At 39.3% G+C, this 25,749-nt stretch overlaps 2 protein-coding genes and 1 long non-coding RNA gene across 20 annotated transcripts; 1 reads left to right on the top strand and 2 right to left on the bottom strand.

Moving 5' to 3' along the window:
• Positions 1 to 556: 556 nt before the first annotated feature.
• Positions 557 to 11,156, top strand: LOC124304515 (monocarboxylate transporter 12-like). Of its 9 annotated transcripts, none has more exons than XM_046762861.1 (13): positions 557 to 1,358; positions 2,683 to 2,728; positions 3,803 to 3,956; positions 4,899 to 5,103; positions 5,977 to 6,117; positions 6,239 to 6,460; positions 6,755 to 6,998; positions 8,072 to 8,276; positions 8,362 to 8,538; positions 8,620 to 8,842; positions 8,957 to 9,196; positions 10,524 to 10,649; positions 10,754 to 11,156. In XM_046762861.1, exons 3-13 carry the CDS (start codon positions 3,813 to 3,815, stop codon positions 10,903 to 10,905), a joined length of 2,079 nt encoding a protein of 692 aa, XP_046618817.1. In that variant the 5' UTR covers positions 557 to 1,358; positions 2,683 to 2,728; positions 3,803 to 3,812; the 3' UTR covers positions 10,906 to 11,156. The 9 variants fall into 9 exon arrangements, with proteins under 9 accessions (XP_046618817.1, XP_046618815.1, XP_046618811.1 ...); XM_046762855.1 differs by lacking the exon at positions 557 to 1,358 and adding an exon at positions 1,458 to 1,863; XM_046762856.1 differs by lacking the exon at positions 557 to 1,358 and adding an exon at positions 1,458 to 2,011.
• On the bottom strand, positions 10,807 to 24,450 carry LOC124304513 (xanthine dehydrogenase/oxidase-like). 10 transcript variants are annotated; one of them, XM_046762842.1, is made up of 24 exons: positions 24,283 to 24,440; positions 23,925 to 23,974; positions 20,953 to 21,133; positions 20,652 to 20,783; positions 20,385 to 20,544; positions 20,084 to 20,294; positions 19,789 to 20,009; positions 19,602 to 19,704; positions 19,380 to 19,507; positions 19,110 to 19,232; positions 18,883 to 19,050; positions 18,510 to 18,812; positions 18,285 to 18,389; positions 17,545 to 17,758; positions 16,723 to 16,906; positions 15,283 to 15,662; positions 14,998 to 15,191; positions 14,744 to 14,902; positions 14,480 to 14,608; positions 13,089 to 13,219; positions 12,683 to 12,938; positions 12,484 to 12,580; positions 11,588 to 11,698; positions 10,807 to 10,840 (listed from the first exon to the last, which is right to left on the bottom strand). In XM_046762842.1, exons 1-24 carry the CDS (start codon positions 24,306 to 24,308, stop codon positions 10,836 to 10,838), a joined length of 3,771 nt encoding a protein of 1,256 aa, XP_046618798.1. In that variant the 5' UTR covers positions 24,309 to 24,440; the 3' UTR covers positions 10,807 to 10,835. The 10 variants fall into 10 exon arrangements, 8 of the variants coding, with proteins under 8 accessions (XP_046618798.1, XP_046618795.1, XP_046618797.1 ...); XM_046762839.1 differs by lacking the exon at positions 10,807 to 10,840 and adding an exon at positions 10,993 to 11,405 and having other exon boundaries at positions 24,283 to 24,439; XM_046762841.1 differs by lacking the exon at positions 10,807 to 10,840 and adding an exon at positions 10,993 to 11,405 and having other exon boundaries at positions 18,510 to 18,791; positions 24,283 to 24,439.
• LOC124304524 (uncharacterized) lies at positions 21,741 to 22,879 on the bottom strand. The gene is made up of 2 exons (XR_006908213.1): positions 22,457 to 22,879; positions 21,741 to 21,995 (listed from the first exon to the last, which is right to left on the bottom strand). It is a non-coding gene; the product is annotated as an uncharacterized LOC124304524 (long non-coding RNA).
• Positions 24,451 to 25,749: the final 1,299 nt, after the last annotated feature.

Raw genomic sequence — 25,749 nt, 5'->3', positions numbered from 1 at the left:
TGTCTGCAAATGAGGCGTGAATCATTGTTGTGTATAATAATATGTTTATTACAGTGTTTTTCCACTGCCACTGTCCGGTCAGAATCTAATGCATTATTATGAATTGTATTGCACTGAGTTTTCCCCCAATTTACACAATTCATGTAAATTCTAAGTACGCCAGAAGAAGTGGGAGCCGTCAAAGGACATTACTATTTATGATAACTATAGGATACTTGATACTGTTTAAACATGTAACTGACATACCTATGTAGGAGCGCATATATCCTATCTTTGCCAGAATTAGCCACCCTGAAAGCGTAGGTGTGGTAGGTACAATAGATGTCATGCAGCATGGGTTATATCACAGACGTATTATGATAACCGACTATATTATGTTGTTAAGTATGTACAGCGATGTACAGTGGATGCCTTCCAGGTTATACTGACAAGCTACGTAGATATATCGAATGATATCGCTCTCCGTTGTCGCGCGTCAATGATTCTGACAGCTTGCTGAAAAGCAATCATAATGTAGGCTTGTAGTGTTCTATATACCTATAGTATAGTATATACTTTTCATTTTGCGTCAGGGTGATATAAAGCAGTTTGTTCTTTTGAATCTGCCCACCGATTGGTCAAAATGGTGTTTATCGCCCAACTCCCCGACGTTCCTCTCTGCGCCATTCAATATCATTCGTATCATGACATGTGACATTGGGTGATTATAGGTACATATAACGAACGGACTTTACCACATTTTTTTAAAGTAAATATTAACATTATCCGTACGGTTTTAAAAGTTTTACTTGTAAACTATAATGAGACGAAAAATTACATCCAAATTAAAATCCTTCGAAGTTTTCACGACCAGGTGTACGGTTGCGTTTCAGGGCATTGATAAGCAACTGTCAACGGGAATTCAAACTATAAATTCACGACTGCTATAATTTATAATACGATATATCTTTGGAACGATCATCAGTAGATAAAGTTGCACGGGAAAGCGTAAGAGAAGATTGAGTCGCGCAAGGATCAATATTTTGCTTTTATGGCGAAGAATGTTGACCCATTTAGATGTACGTCTGTAAATTATGCGTTTACCGCATTACACCGCGGGCATTACTGCGGCAAATTTTTGACAATTTCGAATTTCAAATTTCAGTTCGTACTTTCGGTAACAAACCGTGGTGGTCGCAGTATTACTTTCTGTCTTATCGAAAATAGGGAATTAAGTCACCGCGGATCAGCTCCCCGGAGACAGCAGCATAGTAGATACAAACGCTGCACGAGCAGTGAGTGGTAAATGAACCCGCGAGAAGAGAGCACAGCCTTAGTATTTCTCTTATTTCGCAGCCAAACGACGTGCGTGTGAATTGGTGCGTGGAGTTTTTGTGCTACGATCATTTAACACCTACTGCTGATTGCTAATGGTTTTATATCACACTTGTACAGCAACACACACATGCGCACTCACTCACACACACTCACGCGCGCGTGCGTACTTTATACGTATGTCAAGCCGTTTCAATATTATGTCTATGTATTTTTCTTATTTATGGCCATACGCGTATGTACAAGATTTTCAATTCATGCGACAAATGGAAGATGCGTTTTAATGTAGCGTATCGTCGTCTTTGCTTTATAGCTTTCGGCTACTTTAATAACGTATGTTGAAATTTCTGGTAACAACAGAGTAAAGTTATATAGTTTGAATCCTGTGAATCTGCAAACTGCATTTTTGAAGGGTGATACTTTTTGCCCGTAGTAAAATACGACGCACCTCAGCCTTCTGCATGATATAATACACTACACCATACAACACACACACACGCACGCACTGCATGTATAAAATAGGTGCTTTCTTAGATTTGTATAAATCAGGTACGATATATTTTCAGATATGTATGTATTGTACATTACTCATGCCTCTACTTGCTGATGCGTCTAGGTGTGTCTCTTTAGTGGAATTATTTTAACGGTGATTTAGGGTCAAGAATGCAACTGCCTAGAGCCACACATAGTTGCATAGGTATTCCAATTACGAGTTTCGTATGATCTCTACACGCTGTACGGATAACACCTGGTGTTATGGAATATTGTAATGTCCGATCGAAAATTATGGTAGAATGTGTGCATGATGATATAAATGTGCATTTGTAGCATGTTTGATTCCAACATCTTGTAATATATGCTACAGTATCGCAGCGAGTCTTTGTTTCGAATAGAGTGATAAAACGATAACGCAGTATATTGACCATTGATACGGCCATTGTTTATGTTTTCGATATTTGGACGGCATTAATAAAAGATATCATCGCCTTCCTTACTTTTTCTCGTAACCATGTACAGCCCATACGTGCAATATAATGTCACATTCTAACGTATGTTCGCTGACCGGTTCAGCTGCAATTGCTCCGTCCTGGAAATTCTAGCAGTTCGAATTTTTTCATCAGCGTTTACCTTCACGAATTCACTGAAGCGTACAAGTGTCCCCTGATAGCTGCAGTTTGCGGCATTGATTGAATTGTGAAAAAGTTCTGTAGTTTCTGCACTATTATAGGTCATATGGTTGTTGAAGAAAAAACACGTTTCTCTGTACATTAAATTCTTGAAATGCATCGTGATTCAGTCTGCTTTATGAAACCTATATCTCATGCATGTACATGATTTCTTTACACTTCTGTACATTTATCTTCTCAGCCGACAACGATATTACTTCAGCAGTTGAATTATTTGCGAAGTATAGGCGAGTATTTACAAATAAATATACATACACTTGTAATTTAATGAACATTTGTGGTGCATGCATAACATTCCACGTTGCTGCAACGAGAGAATAGAAATAGACTTTGAATAATAATCTCGATTCGAATTAAATTACGTATTTATATGTTAAGGTCAACTGGGTGAACGTTTAACTTGAAGCTCGGAGGCATCTCTTATCATTTGACCTTTAGACTTTAAATAATGACAACGTGATTTATTCGATCATCTTCAACCGTTGCTTATGTACGGGGCATCCAGGGTCTTAAAGACGATCATATTTCAGGCCAATCACCGTAAAATATTCTTGCAAACTGCTCAAACATGAAGGGGATACCAAAAGAATACAATCAACATTTTTCATTGCATATAAGACACGAGGGGGACATTGAGAAGAGAATAAAATATTCATTGAGCTATATGGTATAATTCCTCGCTGTAACCAGTATGTCAAAATTATTTCACAACAATATGATCACATTATGCATGTAGAATAGTATGTAAATTTTTATAATATTATACGTATCTGCACCAAACGTAAATGCAGTTTCTGTGCAGAGTAGGTATTATACTTACTTCCAAAAGAGTTGAGATTGGCCAAGGCAGATCGCTTTGTAAAATCAGCATCCAATAAAGAATTACCTGTGAGAGTCAATCGTCATAGGCTCGGAGGTAATACTTGGTCACGTGTTGAAACCGAGATACCCGCAAGACTGTTGTATATTATTCCTTCGGGATCGGAGTGGATTCCATCAATCCGGATTTAGTCACCGCAACTAGTATATAGACATAAGATAATCCAATCGTTGATGCGTTCGTTAGCGTATATGAACTGACGGGCAATAGCAACAAATACATTTATACTTGTTGTTAGTGACCCAGGACCGCCTACGCATATTTAGTTGCATCAATCGATTCCTTCCTCGTTGCAGTGCTATAAAATTCTATATCGCAATGTGTTGTAAACCTATAACGTGAAAAATCGGTTCTTAGATATCATAATGTTGATTCACGATCTACACGTTCATTAACCTACACTGTGTGCGATTTAATGCAGATATAACACGATGAAGAAAACTTCCTGCAATGATCACTCCAGGAATGAGTGCATGGAGGTGGAGGACATTTCTGAAAGTCGGAGTTACGGCCGTCGTCATAGCAAAGGGGGTTGTTCGGAAAGGGAAATGGATGACGATCAAGAAATTTTTCAGGTGAGATTCAAATTATTCGTGACGAAAATAAAGTAAACATTTAAACTTGCCTGATTTCTTGGGTGTGTTTGCGTTGAGGAATGTTGAATTTTACTCGTACAGAAAAAATCGGGTTGATTGAGTATGTTTTTAACCATCTTGGGAGGGCTTGGTCTTGCCAGGTCAGAGTTGGGTGAAACGCATTGCGGTAATAGCAGATAACAGAGTGAGTTTGAAATAAAAAACAGCTGATAGCTTTCAGCAGCATCTCCCTCGATCTCTTGGAGTGAGAATTCGCTCCAATGGCATGAAAAACCACTAAGCGATAGTGGAAACAGCGCAATTCCAAGTCGAGTGAAATTCAGAGTAATTTTATTCACTCCAGGCGTTTGGAGTCCAAAAGTTCACTCTTAAGGAGTGAATATTGATTCTATCATTCGAGTTTGGTTGTTTTTACTTCAAAGAAATTTAAAGAGTATGCTGATCGAGTATATTGCTTCACTGTACTCCGTAACCGAAAAAGTTGATGAATGTAACTTTTTTTCTCTGATGTTATGAAAATTCTTACGGCTAGCATAAAAAAGAACACTTCAAGCCAGTGCAATAATGTCTATCTTTTAGCAACGGAAGTTTTGATATCTTATTCACATCGATTGTAAGAACAAAGTTTTTAGGTTTAGAGTGGCAACTTGACTTGGAAACTGTTCGGGTAACATGAAGTTGCTGTGCCGGAAATATGCAGTGCCTTTTTATAAAATATAATATACTAGTTCAATGCTCTGACCAAAGCAGCAGTGGTTTTGAAAAAACTGACACGATGCGAACAGAGTGCAGTTTATTGTTGTCACAAAGGATTTTCATATAGTAGAATACCTGAAAAAACAAGAGCTGTCATTTTGGAAAGTCCTGAGTTATACCAAAGTGGTGTTAACTATTCTCCTGAATCTCATTTTCATTAATCAGGAAGTCGAGGTGCAGATGGTCGTTCCACCGGATGGTGGCTGGGGTTGGGTCATAGTTGCAGCTTCTTTCATGTGTAACTTGGTTGTGGATGGCATCATCTTTAGCTTCGGCGTATTTCTAGTTCACATTTGCGAAGAATTATCCGTTTCAAAGGCACAAGTTGCCCTTGTGGGCTCTCTGCAGAGTGGATTCTACCTGATCACTGGTTAGTTTGTTTCGGAAATTTCCCACCAACGTTGAAAGAGAAATCCGGGCGTATGTATCTTACGGGAAATAGTTTTTTCACATACTCAAACGTAAAACCAGGTGGTTTTGGCCACCAGCTGGAAATGAACAAAGGGCGCTATTTCCCCACTGTGGGCAAGTAGTATAATGTGTAACAAGGAGACAAACTCGGTCTTTTCGGACCGAGCCCAAGTTTGTGATATGAGTCGTAAGTCAGCCGAAGACGAATATTTCAAACACGCGAGGCGAAAAAACCGTTGCCTCCTTGTTGCACACGATTCTTTATACAACAAGAGTGTGTTACATGTTTTTTCAGAAAACGCGAAATTGGGGTTAGGGTCGCGTAATGTCAAATTTGTTCGCCACAGCGCATGGGCGAAGTACAACAAAGACCACTTTTAACTCCTAGGACTTGAAAGTGGTCTTTACGGTACACCGCGTATGCGCATGCGCAGATTCACTCGACCGTCATAGAAACGGGTACTTTTTGTACGGAAAACACGCATAGAAAAACTCGTAAACCATACTCGCGTTGTGTAAAACTGTTTTTGTCTACTGGTGGAAGAATATTTTGCCACTAGTGGGCAGATCGTCTATTTTGTGTATTTTCAGCAGGAGGCAAAAATTGCCTAATTTTACATTTTTATCGTGAAAAATATCATGTGCAACCCGTGGGCAATGATGATTCTGAGTGAGTGTGATAACCGCACTCGCTGAGAATCTTGCCTTTTGCCAACTCGTTGCACAATATAGTATTGCCCGTAAAGCCTAAGATTTGTACAAACTATTTTTAACATCATCAAGCATCGGACAACAGCCGAGTCTGGTGATAAATTTGCATGGTATTTTTCAGGCCCGTTCGTGTCGGCGCTAGCTAACAAGTACGGATTTAGGCTTGTGGCGATGCTTGGCAGTGTCATAAGTTGTTCAGCTCTAATTCTGGCATTCTTCGGCCAGTCGATTGAACTTTTGTGCATCTCATACGGTGTTTTGGGTAATTACGATTTATCCATTTTACTCAGTGTTGCAAAATATCTAGCACCTTGTCTTTTCTTTTAACTTCCCTCTACATATAACATGTCTGATCGACTCTTTACCGATATTATTTTCATCAGGTGGAATAGGAGCTGGTCTCATTTACGTCCCTGCCGTGATATCAGCTGGATTTTATTTCGAACGTTGGCGTGCTTTAGCAACAGGCATAGCAGTTTGCGGATCAGGAATTGGTGCATTTATACTAGCGCCAATCACTAAAATCTTAATTAATCACTACGGTTGGAGAGGAGCATTTCTCATTCAAGCGGGTCTGCTCATCTACTTATTCATATCTCCGTCTGTTATGTATTAATTTTCAATTTACTGGACACACCTACTTTTCTTATCGTGCATACACGTCTGGCCTTACATCTAATACATACAGGGCTATTTATCGGTTGTCGTTATATACAATTGCGACTAACACAGTCGATTTCACCTGAAATTCGTATAAGCAGCTCTCTCTAATTGCTTAAGGGTCAGGTCTTCAGCAACCAATAAATGACCCCGTATATACCAGGTATATACCTACGGCACTGGCATATACCGTAGATAAACACATACAGGCATGTTAACTTGATGCTGTCACGGTGCAGGAATGCTGCTGAATTGTGCGGTTTTCGGAGCGTTGCTTCGACCCTTGGCACCGTCCTGCGTAAAGGTTTATAAAGCTACTGAGGAGAAGACCGAGATTGAGATGGTGCCATTGTCCAGGAAATCTGGTTCGGCGGGTTGCCTCTACACGACACAGCCATCCGGACGCCGACTCCTTGGTACAAACAACAATACTGAATTTGCGACCGCCGCACAGTTGCTTGGTAGCAGCCCTAATATCGTAAAGTAATGAAATCTCATTTTCCAAACTTTCGCAACTACAGGATATACTACAATTATACCGTATATTTTGAAACACAGACGAGCAGAGATTTAAAAGGGATTAAGCGGATAATTTTCAATCCATCATACCTTTTTTGAATAGAAGAGATATAATATTTTGCATTACAGATTACACTTGATATGCGTCCTAAATTATTCTCCCACCCAGTCCCACCCACACGGAACACTCTTATTTATCAGAGGCCTATATACATGATCCACAACCCTATGAGTGGTTCATATCCACGGTGGATCTCTAATAGACCTTTGTAGAAATTCCCTACATTTACGGTCAGATTAAAGCCAGTGATGGATATCCACTGGATGCCTATGAATATCCATGCACATAAGTGGATATACTATAGACAGCCACCAGGCGGCGAATGGTCGTTCCCTTCTCTCAATATAAAAGAAACCTCCAAATTATACAAGCTACCAGCAATTCTGACTTATCTTTTACTTCGAATTCCACCCAATATTTACGTATTCGGCTGTCCTTAAGTGCCTAGTCTGTGTTGTATAGGTCTTAGACTTTTCGAGTAGATGACATAAAAATAACGTCGACTAAAGGTAATAATTTCTGACCCATTAAATCCATGATATCTCCAATGAAGATCTGATAGAAGATAGAAAGATGATAGAAAGAACGTCCATTGGAGATCCAAATTTATTCTCCACAAAATTCATGAAATTTCTAATGGAGACCTATTTGAATGTCTAGTACAGTTCTATTAGACGTATAACAAGCGGACATTTAGGTCTCCAATAAAGCTCTGATGTACATAATTCTGGTATTTAATTAATTGGTTTAAATAGATGTCTAATAGAGGTATTGCATATCCATCACGGATGTCCATGGTACGTCCATTAGAGGTAAAAGTTCCGTGTGGAGATATCTCTTTCCATTATGCACTTTAGCTGATATATGTTAATTAATTCTGCGCAAAATCGACTAATTGTAAGCAAAAATCCCGATGGATGACAGCCATCTATTATGCATATATCTTCAGATCTGTTGCTCATGCATCCTGTTATAGCTGCAGATCATTGCATTCACTTCACAAAGAGAGCCATGGAATGGGAAAGCAAGTGAAATCCAATCACAGTAGTCTCGACAGATTGTCGGAACCCGTACTATATCCAGATGTGAAAATTCTTGCTGATCAAGAATTGAAAACCGTCGAGGAGGAAAACAATTTGCTGAGCGGTGACTTGGAGCGTCTCAATGGGCGTGTACCGACAGTAAATAATTTGACTCTCGGTAGTAGTTGGGATTTGATATACGTTTGTACTCGTGAATCATTTTAAAATATTTTACTGTATCCAGAATGAACGAAGACATACAGTGTGCGTTCGCCGAGACAGATCCAATTCCGACACAAGTCAAAAGTTTTACAAATCAAGACCGGCCACTGCTAGCAAAGACAACATACAGAGACCATTTTATAGGGATGACATATTCTACGGTGGTTCATTGAGGAGGTTGTCTCACTACAAGTCGCAGGTAAAAAATAGTACCTGTAACAGTACGGTTCTTTTATCGGTCGTTGTTGATAGTTTAACGAAGATATTTCGTTTCAATCAGACGTCTTCGGTTGGATATCACATGTCGGTGACCCGACTCCCAACAGAAGCAGACGTGGACGAGGAGAAGAGTGGAGCTTGCTACTTGTGCCCCGAAGGAGTGCGACGTATATTGGTGACAATGCTGGACTTTAGCCTTCTCAAAAGTCCCTCATTCCTAACTCTGGCCTTCAGTGGCTCTTTAACCATGATGGGATTCTATACGCCTTTCACGTATCTCCCAGGTAACCTACAACCACGGGCCGACTTACTATCTATTTACCTCGTCAATTGCTTTACGGCATAGCTGTTTATAATCGATATTGCACGAAAGGTGGTTCATATTAATTCGATTCCAGACAGAGCTATAATATCCGGTATCGACGAGGGAACAGCGACGTTCCTATTGTCCGTTATTGGTATAACCAACACTATTGGGCGTGTTGTCTGCGGTCTTGTCACGAGCTTACCAGGTGTCAACGCTCTACTCGTAAACAACGTGTTCATCAGTATTGCTGGTATCGCCACAATCGGGTCCGGATTGTCTTTTAGCACGGAGTATCAGTTCATTTATGCAGCCGTCTTCGGCTTCAGTATTTGTGAGTGATACCACATGGTACTGAATAATACTAAGAGCTTCGTTATTCAAGTCTGTTTACTTTCCTACGCTTTATACGAAATGCTGAGGTTGAGCTATCAGTGCAGGTGTGTGATACCGATTAAGGTAGTAGTCCGGTGTGACGACCGAAATTTAGACGTTTTTTCATGATTTTTTTTTAAAAAGTAAATAAAATGCTATCGTTTTAAAGTTTTTACATGTTTTTATTGGTGTTTTGAAGTATATAAAAAAAATTTTTTAAAGTTAATTTTACATTAATTTGTTTAAAATTTTTGACGTCAATATGGAGTCCTCAAAGAAAAGATGAGTTGGTTCGGGGAAACACACAGCCTTCCAAAGTCATCTGAAATAAAAAATTCAAAGAGATTATTATTCTGTAGACTTCATTTTAGGTCCCGAACCTTAAATATACATAAAAATAAAAAAACAAAAACAAAATGGCGGACTTGTGAAAAAAGTTCTCAAAATCTAATTTTTTTTCTTCATAAATTGCTTAAATAAAATAGTTTATAATTAAAAAATTAAATGTTTTAAAGGTACGGCATCTAGATATGTGTGTCTAGAATAACGGGTTAAATTTTTAGCTAAATCGGTTGAATAGTTTTGAGTCAGTGATTCCCCGAACTTTCGAAAACATGGTTTTGAGAAAAACGCTTTTAAAGTTTTGACAACAGATTTTTTTCAATAAAATTATACTTACATTAATCAGCTATGCCTGGTGCATAGAGCAGTCCTTCCGTTTCCTCAAAGTTGTCATTTTCAGCAGCTTTTAGAGCTCTACGTAAAGTTCTGGCTTCTTTGGAGTTGGCTTTTTAAGCACAATATTAGCAACAGATTTGACAGCGACGCTTTCATACACACTACGGCGCGCTCTCTTATTTTAGCTATAACTTTAAGAATAATTAAAATTTATGTCTGAAATTTTTATAGCATATTTTTAAGATGTTTTTCTTCCGAAAAATGTAAAAAAAAAAAAAATCGATTTTTTGAACCCGTCACACCGGGCTACTACCTTAAACTCAGCTCCCGCACAATTCGAGGCCGGTCACACTATGATGATATAATTCTGATAGTCGTCAATTTATATACTTTCACATTTTGTATGCTTCGTCTGGTTGTTGATCCATTGCAGTAAAACCAGCATTGAAACAGACTTGAATAAAAGCCCAATTAAACTCGATGAAAATTTAATATACATATTATACCGATATAATGAATATTGTATTATAAGTATAGATCAGGGCTAGATACATTGATCATTATCAAGGTTTTTCCAGATGTACGATTGATACAATTTACTTTTTTAGCTGTATTTGCCGCACTCAGGACCATCTTGATTGTCGATTTGATAGGGTTGGAGAAATTAACGAATGCCTTCGGGTTGGCGCTATTATTTCAAGGTGTCGCTGCGGCTATTGGTACACCTCTTTCTGGTAAGAGAAAAGTGCCAATATCCAGATTTATAAATGGGCAGTCTTTTCGAAGGTGAGAAGCTGTAGCAAAGATAATTTGTCTACATCTGTATATCGAATTGCAGGTGTCTTCATGAATATTACTGGAAGTTATGACGTTTCGTTTTACATTTCTGGCTCGCTGATGCTCATTTCAGCAGTTATCTGCTACCCTTTGGAAAAAATAAATCGATGGGAGAAACTTAGAGGTAACGAAGGGAGTCTGGAATCACAATAATGGCTGAATGGGAATATCGGCCTGTGTATGAACGCTCAATACGCGGTCCCAGTTGAAAAACGTTAGTGAGTGATAATTTTTACAAAGTATAAATAAGTAAGTTGAGTATATTTTTATACATTACTTGTACAGTTTATATCAACTTGGTAGTCTACATTATTGCGCATAAAAACAAAACAATGAGATAATGTAATTCTACTGTGTTAACTTTGTCTTTGGGAAAATAATAATGAAACAGATACTAGGCATGATATGTGGATTTATGCTGTTATACTAAATTTAACAGTATAGCTAATTGCTTGTAGATTCACGATTGAGCTTCCTCGGATAAAATACTGAAACCGTGGGTAATGATAATGTGTGCGGTACTGAATGCTTTTGTTTCCTAAGGTTCTATAATCATTGTTCCGTCTTTAATTTAAATTTTAAACGTTAAATAATCATCTGCTCTTTGTTGGTCAAACTGCTTAACAGGATCCGTTCGGTTGTTATCGGAGCAGCTGAAAGAAACATAATATGTATATAAATTAGTAACTCTTGAGTGCACGAGATTAGCTGCCAGCGCCAGATCTGGTTGCAGTGGGGGAGGGGCAGAGGAGGGGGGTTACGGGCGACTGACGATGTTTATAGCAGCTACAAATTGTTTAGATAAAGGTACCTACTTATAGATAAAGGTACTTACGTAGATCGTACCACTTCTCAGTATTTCCAGCATCAGCCCTGGCAGCGTTTATGGCGTTACGAATCGCAAACATAATTACGCAGCTCGTACACAATGACGGCTCACCGGTAGCTGTGGATCCAAAATTTGTGGATGTACAATAGCCGCAGGTCAATCACTTAACTTTCATGTCGCGTTTTCGCATATTTTAATAGCTCTTAGGTAAATGATATTAGTTAGTCGAAGGTATGGGTGGAAATGTGAGAGCTTAAAAAATAAACGCTACGCCTGCGACCGCTGATATAATAGATTATTTTACGTCTCCGCCGCATGCCAAGTTCGGTAGTTGGTAGTATATGGATATGTATTAAAGACTGTAATATGGTTTGTGATGCGACCTTTCACAACGGTGTGACAACGTTTCAATCCTTTTCACAAATTGAGATTTATCAGTCCGGTAGGAACTTTCAAAAATGTAATCAAACATTACTGTACACTTTTCATGTAAAATCCTCAAGCTTGAGTCAACCACAAAAGATGATAGCAGCGGGTATGCAAGATTCGGGGATTTCTATTCGAGTTCGCATTTACGGAATAATTGTCCGAGCAGTCTCATTTCGCAAGCAAATGAATCAAAAAACAAAACTAAGTTATAATATTCGCCTTGATTTATAATCAACGTATTTTGATAACATTCTGGCATTTAATTTTTGCACCTGGTTACAGCTACAGCTGGTTATTGGTTTTAGATAGAACAATATAAGATCAAAGATATTAGGTTTGTCAAACCCATAGGAACCCGGTAAACAGGCCGGAAAAAACAGGAATTCTGTTCTAGAACCAATTAGTTATAGAGCTGTATACCATTCTTACGTTTCTTACTTTGTATCACGAATAAGACAAAAATACCACTATACCTTTAGCCCTCAGAACTCCAAGTGGATTCGGAGCATTTCTGCGAAGTGAGATGCGAAAATCAATAGGTATATCCTTGGCTCCGGGTGGTTTGTAATTCTGCAAAGCATTGTTACGCCTAGTTTGAACTCCTCGCGCATGAATTCGTAGGGTGAGAACAACATTAGGGACCACCCGTATGTATGTAACGAAAAGTTATACCCAAGTTCTATTGTTCGTCAGAACTCCTGTCTCTGGGTCGTATATTAAATCCTCACTGGTCCAATATCCAAGACCCATGATAAAAGCGCCTTCAGCTTGTCCAATATCCACCTCCGGACTCATGCTGATGCCTGCGTCTACCATTAGGTCAACTCTGGTTATGACGTGCTGGCCAGTAAGCAAATCCACTTCTACCTCACCTACAGCGCATCCCCAGATAGCGTAAGGTTTCACGTCATCCTTCGTTGCGGCGAACCTGGTACATTGAAGTACCCTCAGTTCATGTCTTATGTATGTGCAATGTGCGTTTATTATTGTATATTTTCGAATAACGAGTGAATGTATTATAGGTCATGATTAATGTTCAACTTGAATATGCAGTCGAACCGTCTAGCGTCTTACTTACATGTACCGTGCACATAAATCAACGTCCTTCTGATGAGCCGCGAACACCAGATCTTTCCACGTTGGTTCATGCAATTCTGTTTTAATTGGTTCCAACCTCTTGATTAGCTCTTTGCACGCCATCATCGTAGCCTGTCAATGAACATTAGATCATTAAAGATCCAATTACAGATGTGCTTTAGACACAATGTACACTTGTACAAAGGAAGCATTTAGGAAAATATAGTTATAACAGCGATATATTTCAAAGAATCGTTCAGGGATAGATCGAAAACCACGCATGTATACCTTGCCACGTTTCATGCACCAGATATCCATTATACAGGGTGATTCAATTGAAACACCGAGAATGGGAGGAGCTTGGTTGATGAATTAAGCCGTAACCCTCAGCCAATCCGGTGTGAGTCAATTGAAACTCCGAGAATGGGAGAAGCTCAGTTGTGTCGATCAAAGTAAGGTTCGAAGTTTACATACAGGCATTCAGTGATAATGAGAAATATAGTCACGATATGACAACAAGAGTTGTGTTAATAATGATGGCTGGTAAATTGTATTAAAGTAAACAGTGTTTAAACTGCTCTCATTCTTTATTGACACATACTGACTAACCTATTCAACTACGCTAGGCCTGTGAGTAAACATGACTTTCATATGCTAAGATGAACCTAATTGTTGACATTTCGTGCTATCGTCTTTCCATTATTGTCATATCTACATTATTGTTTCTCATTCACAGTAAGTATCTACATGCAGACTTCGAACCTTACTTTCATATCAACACAACTAAGCTCCTCCCATTCTCGGAGTTTCAATCGACGCACTCCAGATTGGCTGAGGGGTACGGTCTAATTCATCAACTAAGCGCCTCCCATTCTCGGCGTTTCAATTGACTCACCCTGTATGTCCATTGTCCTTCTCTAGATGGTCAGCCGACCACACACAGCCGGACCTCGATTCTATGGATAACTTGGGATCGGATTCCACAGAATCCAGGTTCCCAGAGAACCAATCCCGGCGTTACCTCAGACCCCTTCCATAGATCCCATCTACCCCCACTCTTGCCATAAGGGAGGAGAGTTGAGGTCCGACTGTACACATATTCGACAGGTCCTACGGAAACAGAACGTATTTTGGCGGACCAGATATAACAGTCGTATCTCAAAAGATGCTACAGCAAGTGTATACAGAGCTTTATACACAACTTGAAGCATCTTTTGAGATATGTCCGTTCCAGGTTACCCGGCAGAATACGTCCGTACTATCTGGCCCACCGAAATACGTCTATTTCCACAGAAACCATCGATAAAGAGGTATCTGTGGCTCTGTGCGTGTGTGCGCGCGTCTGTGTGAGAGTATGGGTTGTAGGTGTGTTGACAAGACAAAAGTACTGACGTATGCACAGGAATCGCTGGTCCAGCTGCCTCCAGTCACAGTATTATTAGGTGATGTCAGATTGGTGGTTGGCTTTATCGAAATCATCTCCAAATCAATGCCAAGAATATAGGCAGCCGTTTGAGCAACCTAAAGCATAAGATGCCAAATGAAGATCACTCAAGCACGCACGTGTATGCTTAAGTTATACGCCTCGTTTTAAATCGTGCATCGTGCAAATAACATCACTCGTAAAGTTATGCACACTGTCAGTTATCTGCGTACCTTTGTATTGATTCCTTGACCACATTCGATACCCCCGTGAGTAATTGCTACTGTTCCATCACGAGCATAAACAGACACCAGGACATTAAATTGTCCGTAGAATGTGAACGGGTACTTCATAGGTACCATAGCAATACCTTTTTTCTTCCATCGATTCTCCTGCGAAGAGAAAATCGCTCTGCATTATGTACAACTAACCCAAATCTTTCCAAAGTTGAACTTCAATGAGGATAAACTTTCGTTTCTACACGTACACGATTGAAACTCTCCACGGCCTTCCTTCTCATGTTATAGTCGGCAGTTACTTTCAAGTCCTCGATAAGTTCGTTCATAATGCAATTGTCGGCCGGGTTCATGTTTACACTTCGAATATCCATGGGGTCTTTACCAAGCTCCCTAGCAATATGTTCCATTACATTCTCAGCCAGGGCTATACCCTCCGTGGAGGCTGCAGAATACGACGCAGAATGTTAGTCATGCCGAAAATACCTGCGTGTTTGAACAGTACTCCTGCCAAATTATAATTATATTCTACGCACCCGGCGCTCGGCAGTAGGTGTTTGTAGGTAGGTCGGTTCTGACCTCATATCCCTCGCGGGTCCATGTACTTGTGTCGTAACAGTTACCACAGTGATAAGCTATTACGGGACTTGAAGATTCGTTGAAAATTGCACCGGAATTGGACCAGTGTTTTACGTTTAGATACTGTATCTTCCCGTTAATGTCAACGCCGACCTCGTACTCGTGATACGACGGAGATCGTTTCCCAATCGAGCTCATGTTACTCTCGAGTGTCATCACGAATCTGGCCGGTCGGTTTAATTTGTGGCAAGCCAGGGCACATGCGCAAGCTACCTGGGCTGCACGCGATATCTTAGCCCCGTAGCCACCGCCTAATCGCTTTACGCGTATGTTGATGCTAGGGGTAAGGATTGTTACATTTTTGAAATCCATGCTTTCATACAGATTTGGAATACAAGTGAATCTGTGAATCTACAAGAACCCTTATTCGTTTCTGAACACAAGCGATATGTCAATGAGGAAATGAGTAGAGATTCGAAGTCAACCCCGTTTGGACACCACTCGATTACCTAGATATCAGCATTATCGGTACATCAAAAATTATCGAAAGCTGTATTGGACACGAGATTCAGCTGACGCAGATCGATTCTACACAGCCCGATCGGCTGACACAAGCGGGACTGCGGGCGCGCCCATCCATCTAGCGCCACAGATTGAATAAATATATTTAATATAGTCAATTGAAACCAAAATTGTCAGACCTGGAAAAGTAACGCTGAAATTCCATTTTCAGACTGAATGCGGACAACGAAAGATTCTTGTCTTAGAAGTTCCGTTTTTGATTCAATATTTGGTGTCTGTTGAAGGTGTGTCCAGAATACCGCTGGTGTCCGATCGGGCTGTGTCGAATAAAACTTGATATCCAATCGGACTGTGTCCAATAAATATCTGTGTCGAATCAGTATGTGTCCACCTTCGATTATCTTTGATGTCCAACAACACAATTGGTGTATAATCGGGTGGCGTTTAAACGGGCCTTTCCCGAGATTCGTGGTATACTAGATCGTAAATGCGTCCCGGGATTGGTGGGCGCGGCTGTCACGTGGTTCGAGGAAGATCCACATGTCGACCATTGAGTTTCCTAACCATGCGGTCATTGTTGCTGCAACAATGTTAAGACAAAGGTCGCCCGGGCTTCAGGTAGCATCGGCTACCTCATTCGCACTCGTGACCAGTATTCGACGAATGACCCTGCATGTATGATCCAATGACCACGTGTTCTAGAGTCAACTTTTGAACAATTTAATCCCATTTGACTTTAAACAGAGGCATTGACGACGCCCCAACGACAGAGATACGTGACGAACACGTGGCCAAGAGGGTGCAACATAAGTATATAATTATGAGAGTTGAATGTAAGATATCCGTGGTACGAAATCTTGCATGCACCAGCTCACCTGTTTTGCGGTACACCCAGGCATGTAGCAATAGCAATTTGATTGAGGTCAATATTTTGTGTCGACGTGTATACGTCTATACCATCTTCGACGGGCAAGCAGACACAAGTCTGAGTCTCCATTGTATAGTGATATTGTCCGCCGCAGACGAAATCCCCCTTGATCACGTATTTAGTGTCAGTTCCTGCACACCATAATTAACACAAGCGTATGTATACATAAAACGGTATCACGGTCTTACATACAGGTCTGGCAACTCCTATGCTGGGAGCATACAATCATATGCGTACTTTAGCAACGACAAGTTTCAGTCCTTGTGGGGCCACTAGTTGTCGCTGCGGTTATAATATCGTGATATACATAACCTCAATATTGGTATAAGCCGCGTTTGGCGACTAGTGCTGTCCTTGTCTGAACCACCATCTTACATACGAACCCCCGGGCCGTTCTTGCCCGCGCCGGTGAAGATATGAAGATTGCAGCGAACCTAGTGGCGACCAGTGAGCTACCAACGAGTTTCAATAAGCGACTTACCCCGTCCACTGGAGTTTCCAGACCTGTATTGAAGACCGTGGTTTATTTCTTCATTGGGTGCGTTCCGATATTAACTCCCAGTGCTGTCTTTCATCTGTTTTGCGCTTCCAAGTTCATGAGTAGCTCTGCATCTGTTCTAGGGAGTCTTTAACGCTGCCAGGTAGTTTCGGAACGCACCCATTTTGAGACCCAGTTAGTGGTATCGCTTTGTTCGTGTTCAGTCAGTTCACTATCAGTGCTAGTCGGCCGCGTCAGGTGCAATTAGATGGGATTTCCCCAGTACTATACCTCTACTTTCAGCTGGTATAACGACCGGAGTAGATATTCGGCTGTCATCTTTCGAGGCAATTGCATCTTCGATGGAGACGATTGCCTTTTTTTCAAATGACCCGGTATAAATTACTTTTACTTTGTTCACGGCTTCGTTAGCAATTGCGTTACTCGATGCAACTATCATCCCAAGCGGTTGACCGGCGTACAGAACTTCCTTATCCGCAAACAACTGGAGTACGTTCAAAGAAAGTAGACGTCATTAATGCCGTAGTAACAATATTGTAGTTGCATATCTTGTATTGGACGTACATAATTCGTATCGACTAGCTCAGTCAAGTCAAGGTTAAGTTTGATTTTTGGACGAAAGAATTTTCCTCATGGCGAATAGCTTACGGAGGTATTTACAATAAAAAACTTGTGCAAGTTTTTTTCGACAGTAAATATTTCGGTCTCAAAAAATCAGTGATGTAAAATTTATTTTCGCAGAGGCAGAAAGTACCTGCACGGTTTAATTAAAAATTTGCTAGCCTTGAAGTGAAGTCAATATTGTGAATTTGTTAATTAATGTTTGGAAAGTTTCCAAGATCTGATTGTCGTGAAAAAGTGCCAGTAAGTTTTGAAATTGAAATCATACTTGCAGATACTTGAACAATTCGCGTCTTGGGAAATTGTTAGTACGTTTTTTGATACAAACTCGCAGCTACTCCATGTAGTAAGCAATAGAATAATCTACAAATATATATATGGCAGCTTACGGGTTCATTGAAGGGCAGATAAAATATCTCTGCTTCTTTTGGTATGAATACGTTTTTTCCCGGCACATCCGATACGTCATAAAAGGCAATAACACCTTTCATTTTCTGAAATTACGTATATACAGATTACCGCTCTGATCTTATGGACGTCGCGCGTGTCACGAGAGGGTAAAAAATACAATAGTCAAGGGCAAGACAATCGAAACACAATAATATCATTCCTACCATAACCTCCGTTGTGTCGACGTGCTCGATGTACCCATTGGCAACGTCAGTCAGTACAAAGGCACAATGTACTTCGTCTGGCATTGTCTTGATGTCGTTAATATAGTGAGCCTCGCCTGATGTTTGATATATGGCCTCAAGTTTCGGCAGTGGCTTATTCAGGGGCCATATATTTCTATCCGTATCAAAATCCTGCTTGCCCGTTGATAACCCTCGTTCTAAAATCATTCCCCCGCTTCGCAGTCTTGGGTCAACATTGTTCGGGTTTATGCTTAAAACATACTGAAACCCGGGAACGATTATCTGTCATCACGATTGTTTAATACGTCCGCGACTCCTAACAATACAACATAATTGTTCCAGTACAACTTACTTTGTAGAATAAACCTTCAGCCAATATTTTCCGAAATTCGGAAGAATAATCGGGAAGTATATGATCTGGGTTGAGTTCGTTGTGCAAAACTTGGATCGCCCTCTGGAAGACATCGTTGGTTAACAAGTTTTTACCCTTCAAATATTCTTCTGTTTTGCGCGCGTGAAGCTGTAATTATTTACAACATTTCAGTTCGGGGCTCGTTTGGATGCACCGAAGATACTCACAAAATCATTCCTGATTCCACCGATGATAATGTTTGGCATTTCTAAAACCTTCCCACCTTCGTCAAGTTTGAAAAGAAATCCAGCGTTAACGTGCGCATGCGCGTTCTGCGCTCTAGGCATTATCTGTTCCAAGTTAACAAGAATTTGATGACGTACGAATCACGTCGAACAATAAGAATAGCTGAGTTTCACAACTGGAGGTATACAATGCATAGTAATTGCGTGGCATTTACAGCCGTTAAACAGTAAATAGATTTACGATTAGTATACCTTGAAGGATCTGAATTCGTACTCGCTTTCGAGGGGCGGTAAAATAATGCTGTATATAAGTTTATGTCTCATATCCATTTCAAGAAACTGTATAAGATTCACACTCAGCTTGTCTGTAGGATTTTCAACTGAAAATTATCAATTGTTATCCAAGATCTCTACGTGTAATGCAGTCAACACGATTAATGTAGTGTAACGTCACAAAATTGTCAAAATTCTTACGGATGTGGAGTTGAACACCAACGGTTTCGAGGATCAGAAAAATATCGGATGGGAATTCATGGTGCTGATGTTTTATCATCAAGTTACCAGCCAAAGTGCCTATCTGAAATTTTTCTCCAATTTGCAAATCAAATGCAAACCATTAAACATATACCTCTATCCTCGACAGTAGTATGACATAGCTTACGTTGCGTACGGGGACACTAGCGATCAGATCGATATGATCCGCTAACAGATTCAAATATTTGAATCCCTTGTAGGTTGAATATTTCTTAAAACTCTGCATGGCTTTCGTCAGTGTTAAGTTAGCGCCAAATGCCAAACCGATCTTGGTTAACTCGACCCGGTGCAAATCAGGTATATCATTCACATCGATGTAAAGCTGAGACTTCTTACTCCTGTATACTCCTAAAAATACAAAAACTGCGATTATACGTGTACCTGGGAATAATATTAACGGCAGTTGTTTGCTGTATCATCACCATGAGCTGTATTGCCACCGTGAAGAACGTAGCTTGCGTCAGGATATTTCTCAAAAATCGAAAACAACCCGTCTACGGTAGGAACTTTGTAGAACTCAGCATTGTCAAATATTATGTGCCGAAACCCGATGCCTTTGCTCTTTTGTATCGTTGCGCACGAACCGCTGCAGCTTTGCTCGGTTTTTGAACAAACCTTTATTTCACACAACTCCTACAAACATATTTTCATCCTTCATAAAATTCGGAATTTCAAAGTGACTTGTGGTAATTTTTGTATCTTTGAACTCAAATCGTATTTCACCTCAATGTCTCGAACCTTCTGTGTTAATTCCAAATTAGCGTCTGACGCGAGTGACTTAAAAGCATCTAGAATCGGTCTGTACCCAGTGCACCTACATATGTTACCTCCAAACGAGTTTTCAATATCCTTCATTGTCGGCTGTTTTTTTTCCCGCGACAAGCTAGAACAATTGGAACCGACACATATTGTTCATAAAATGTCCCTCTTGACGGCCACGTTGAACGTAAGCCGATAATATCTGCGTGACAGCGTGTAAATCATCATTACCTGTACATATTCATAACCATCCCAGGTGAGCAATAACCACATTGCGAACCATTAAATTGGGCCAATCTTGCTTGCACCGGGTGGTACCCCGAGCCGCGGTTGCCTACGCCTTCTATCGTCGTAATTTCCCACCTACCATTCAAGAACAAAAAGCTGAAGATATTGGATAATTATACCTTGATCTACACTATGCTGCACATATAATATTCATATGATTATCAAGAACCACATGTACAAAGTTGCAACTATAACGGATAGAATAATAAATATTTTTGGCATTCTAGTATAGTTTTACACTCACCCATGACAGATTAGAATGGGAACCAGACAGGAGTTGACTGCCATTGTATTGCCGCCAATATTCACGGCCACAATGCATACTCCGCAGCCACCCTCGAGGCACATAGCTTTAGTACCCCGGAGGTTTGCATGCTCGCGAAGGTATACGTTCAATGATGTGCCAGATGGTGTACTTTCGTCAACTAAGGGATGCAGTTCGTTAATTCGGTGTATTATACAGCAGTATTATACACATAATTGTACGTTGTACTTGCAAAAAATGCATTATTTGCTTATGCTTATTCAAGGCGTTACATAGGTTTTAAAGGCCAAAAAAAGTATATCTTCTCTAATTTTTTTTTAATGTAATAAATGACACATTTTAATAAAATATAAAAAAACAATATTTTATAAAATTTTTATTAAAAAATATGAAATTTTGGCCGTTGAGTATTGGTTTTCGAAGATCCCTTAGAAAAATTATCCGCACAGTGGTCAGGATAAGTCATGATAGCTTCATATGAAATCAAAAACGCAAATACTTTCTGTTAGCACGTGAGTATAACTCATAATTGAACGAAGGATCCTTTTTTCTTTCATCAAAATTTGCTTTGCAAGACAATACATGGTCTAAATTTTTCCCTAAAATCGTACAAGTTCCGTATAAGACTATAACAAAAATTATAATTTCAATTTTTTTGTTGAAACCTTCGTTTCATCACAAGCTGTAGGTAGGGCAGGCGGGGTCACTTGATCCGCATTTTGTTCAAATCAGTGTAAGGTGCATTCAAAGAAATAATAACAAAAGAGTTAATTTTAAATCAGTCGTTTATGTATTGGACTACATATTGAGATCAAAAAACTTTAACAAATCCGTTGTTTACTATACTAAATTTACCTTATAATGAAAACAGTCATATGGCTCATAAGACCCCACAGGCCGGATCTTTTGAACCATACAATGGGGTCACTAGAGCCATTGGGTTATACTAACTTGTCATATTAAAATATATGAAACATAGAAACAAAAACAAACTTAAATAAATTTCGTATTGAAAAAAAACACTTAAGGTAGTACCGTGATAAATCACTTTTCTTACAATATCTTTCGATTTTTGAATACACATAATTTTAAGTGTGCTTTATACGTAAGAATTTTTTTTAATAGTCCTTGCGGTACTAAATTTTGAAATATTAGCAATCGAAAGTCGTACATTTAACATGTATTCCCTATCCCGACCGTAGTTAGAGTGAGCATTTTATTTAATAACAGCCATATTTTTCTTAGGATTGTTTTCAAAAACTGAGAATTAGTAATTCAGGATATAACAAGTAATTTTTTTCAAAAAAAACATAAGCAAGCGGTATTCATTTTTTTGTAAATAACTTTTAAAGTTGGTGACTTACGATGATTCACGTGAGTGGAAGTAAGTGAGCGATAGTCGGTAAAGAAAGACAGCACTAGTGAGTGAGAAAGAAAACAATAGCCATTGACTATTGGTGTCCTTTACATGTCACGGTACTACCTTAAATAGCTTAGTTACTGTCACAGTTCATGCAAACATAAAATGCACTGACACCAGAAGTTCACTTATCATGAGCCCAATCTCGGCAACTAGTGCATTGTACCCACTCTTCTCCTGGGAGACTGATTGAATAGGACTCAGCGCACACTAGACAAAAATAATCATCCTCTTTGGTGTCTGACGGAAGTTTTGTTTTCTTTACATTTTTTTTCTTCTTATTAAACTTTTTATTATTTTTCTTAACGTGACTAAATATTAGAAGTCATTTGAACATGACTACACATGGCTCATTCGACCCCAATTGTTGTGTCTCAAATGACCCCTTCCCCGAATTTCATTTAATATGTTAAATAACTAAAAATTTATTGAAAATAATTTATTTATGAAACTTAAAACATTAACAGTAATCATGTTAAAATCACAATATACTTACTTGATGACCGTATGATAATATTCGTAGTTTTTAAACCAAATTTCAGTGGCACGATGTTTTTTTACTTTTAGCACTAAACTTCCAACATCACGTGCTCCTACCCAAAACAAATGCCGGCCGGCGACTAATGCAACAGTGGCGCGGGTCCCTCAACCCCCTGCTTCGTCTTATACCACCCACCCGTAGATATCACACACCGTGTGCATAATACTATAGGTGGAGCACTAGACCCCGCGGCTCAACAGACCCCGCTCTGCCCTACTCATCTACACGGAGCGAAAAATCTGAGAAAAATTACCCTGCTGTTACTAATCCTGATGTAAAAGACGCCTAATGCAGTTTTTATTGATGCATGTTAAAAAAATTATAGGTTTTTATGAAAAAAATTACTACCTCGCTTAAAAACTATGTATTTCGGCAGCACAAAATTTAAAAAGTGAAGACGCATTTTTCTGATTCAGCACGGTAAAAACTGCATTAGGTGTCTTTTACATCACGATTATAACAGCAGGGTAATTTTTCTCAGATTTTTCTCTCCGTGTACTAACAGAAAATATTTGCTATTTTGATTTCACGCAAAAGCATCATAAGTTATCCTGACCGCCACAAGGTATATTTTTTCTAAGGGGTCTCCGAAAACCAGCTTTCAACAGCTGGGTTTTCAAATTTTTGGATAGAAATTTTATAAAATATTGTCTCAATATTGTTCTTTGATATGCTTAAAGTTGGAATATAATAATTCTTTAAATAAATTTCAAAAAATTAGAGAAAATATATATACATTTTTTTTTTTTTGCGCTTCAAAACCCATGTAACCGCTTAAATGTTGCGTTCCGTAGAATATCACTTAGTTGCTAATGATAGAATGAACCCCGTGTTCTTTCATAACCGTCTCTACTATTTGTAAAGAATCACCTTGTACAATTATAGCAAGCTTATCATATATAATTTTTACCATACTTCACGTGCAGATAATCGTTTGCGTTAAGACTGTGATTTATTAGATTTGCAGGAACTCCTTTTGTAATTACCAACCTGTATACGGCACGCCATTTATGGTGAAGGCCACTGTATCTTGAAATTCGCTGTAACGGAAGAGAAAATGAAATCCACGTAATTATGCATTCATAACCAGATATTTCATTTTACGAGCTTGGTATTATGCAGTTAAACAACGATTCAAATTAACCACTTAATGTGGTGAAAACACGAAAATATAAAACATCGAAAATATAAAAATCTAGTGGCAAAATTTACACTACGGATGAGAGAAGTGATGAGCATTGTTTTTAACAATTCGAAAGCGGGTTTTGACGAAAAAAGTCCTCCAGCACAATGGACCAAATTTCAGTAATAGTTCCGATACCCAGTCGGGCCGGTATATACTTCTCACCTATCACAGTTTGATAGTCCACCCATTTTTGGATCTCGTTGATATGATTGTTACTCGAGAATTAACGAAAAAATGAGAAGACTCGAAGAAACAAGCGCAGGGATACACGTCCTGCTAGCAAACATGACAACCGTATGTATTGCTGCTGGGCGCGTGATGCGCCTAGCATTTATACCCGTGTTGTACGGGCGGTGCGAGCGCTGTATTATAGCATAAAGGATAACTGGCAGTTGCCTAACGTGCTTACAAAGTAGTGGAGGATGCATATGAATCGTGAACTATTATAGGTTCCTGTTTCATATTACGGCGAACCAATTACCGTTAAACAGATACCGCACACACATGCGCGAATCATTAAATTGCCCCTGTAATGTAATAATAGTTCGTAAAAAAGTGGCGACGGGGAATTATATTATGTATTTATGTTACGTGAGTATTTCGTATACTCGCGGACGTGGTGTGGCTGAATTTTTCCGGACGTGAGTTATGATCTGTGCCATGCTGTTAGCCGCGGTGTAAGGAAACAAGGTGTGCTCTAAACGGAGATGCGCAGTAGTAATGTCACGTAATCCCCACATGGCATCACGACAAGAATTCCGTTTCTCCCATAAAAAGTACAACATAACTTCTGTAACCGATTATTTAACATTTCAAGATTATTCCCGGCCCCGTCAAATACGGTACGAACGTAAAAATGAACGGCTGTTTTATAGCTTTTAAAAATAGTGCTCAAAATAACGTCATGTAAGCGGCGGGGATGCGCAAAAACGCAACTCATTACCTTACACCATGCTGTTAGCAGGCCGAATTTCATCATTTAAATCAGTTAACTGTTCGACTTGGGCGCAGGGTATCCGTTATATAACTATTACACATTACGAGTAACTTTGCTAGTAGGCTGCCATTTTCGCTATACCTGCTCATATCGTTACTTCAAAATTACTTCCTAATACGTCGTTACTCTTCGTGCCTAACTGCAGTAAAAATGTATAAACTTTACTGTAAAACTACAATAGCAGCTGTTTGACAATGCTATAATAATATTGCGCCAATTGCTTACTCTCAAATTTTACAATCATTCCGTTGCATATAAGTCTATGCGGAGAAAATACGGAGACATTTTTCGTTTTTACGGCTGTATTTATTAATCCGTTGCTCGCAGCAACAGTGTATCAAACAATTGATCCTATCTTATTTGGAATAGGGCAATTTTCGACTGCAAAAATTAAAAGCCTTCCTTTTTTTGTGATTCATGAGTTCAAAAACGTTTTTGTCTGAGAATCTCTTCAAACGACTCTTTCTAGGCTAATTGCACCTCAGAGTACGCAAAAAAACAACAAACTTTTAAGCGTTGTTGGACCAACAGCTGAGAATATACGAAGAAATTTCTAAGAAATTTTAGGTTTTTTTGGCTGTGAGTTGTGATCCGTTGTTCACAGCGAGTTAAATTGATTCGATACACCCTTT

This window comes from Neodiprion virginianus, chromosome 5 (assembly GCF_021901495.1).
Source record: "Neodiprion virginianus isolate iyNeoVirg1 chromosome 5, iyNeoVirg1.1, whole genome shotgun sequence".
Taxonomy (NCBI): domain Eukaryota; kingdom Metazoa; phylum Arthropoda; class Insecta; order Hymenoptera; family Diprionidae; genus Neodiprion; species Neodiprion virginianus.
The sequence above is the reverse complement of the archived record's forward strand: the minus strand, read 5'-3'. Positions and strand labels throughout refer to the sequence as shown.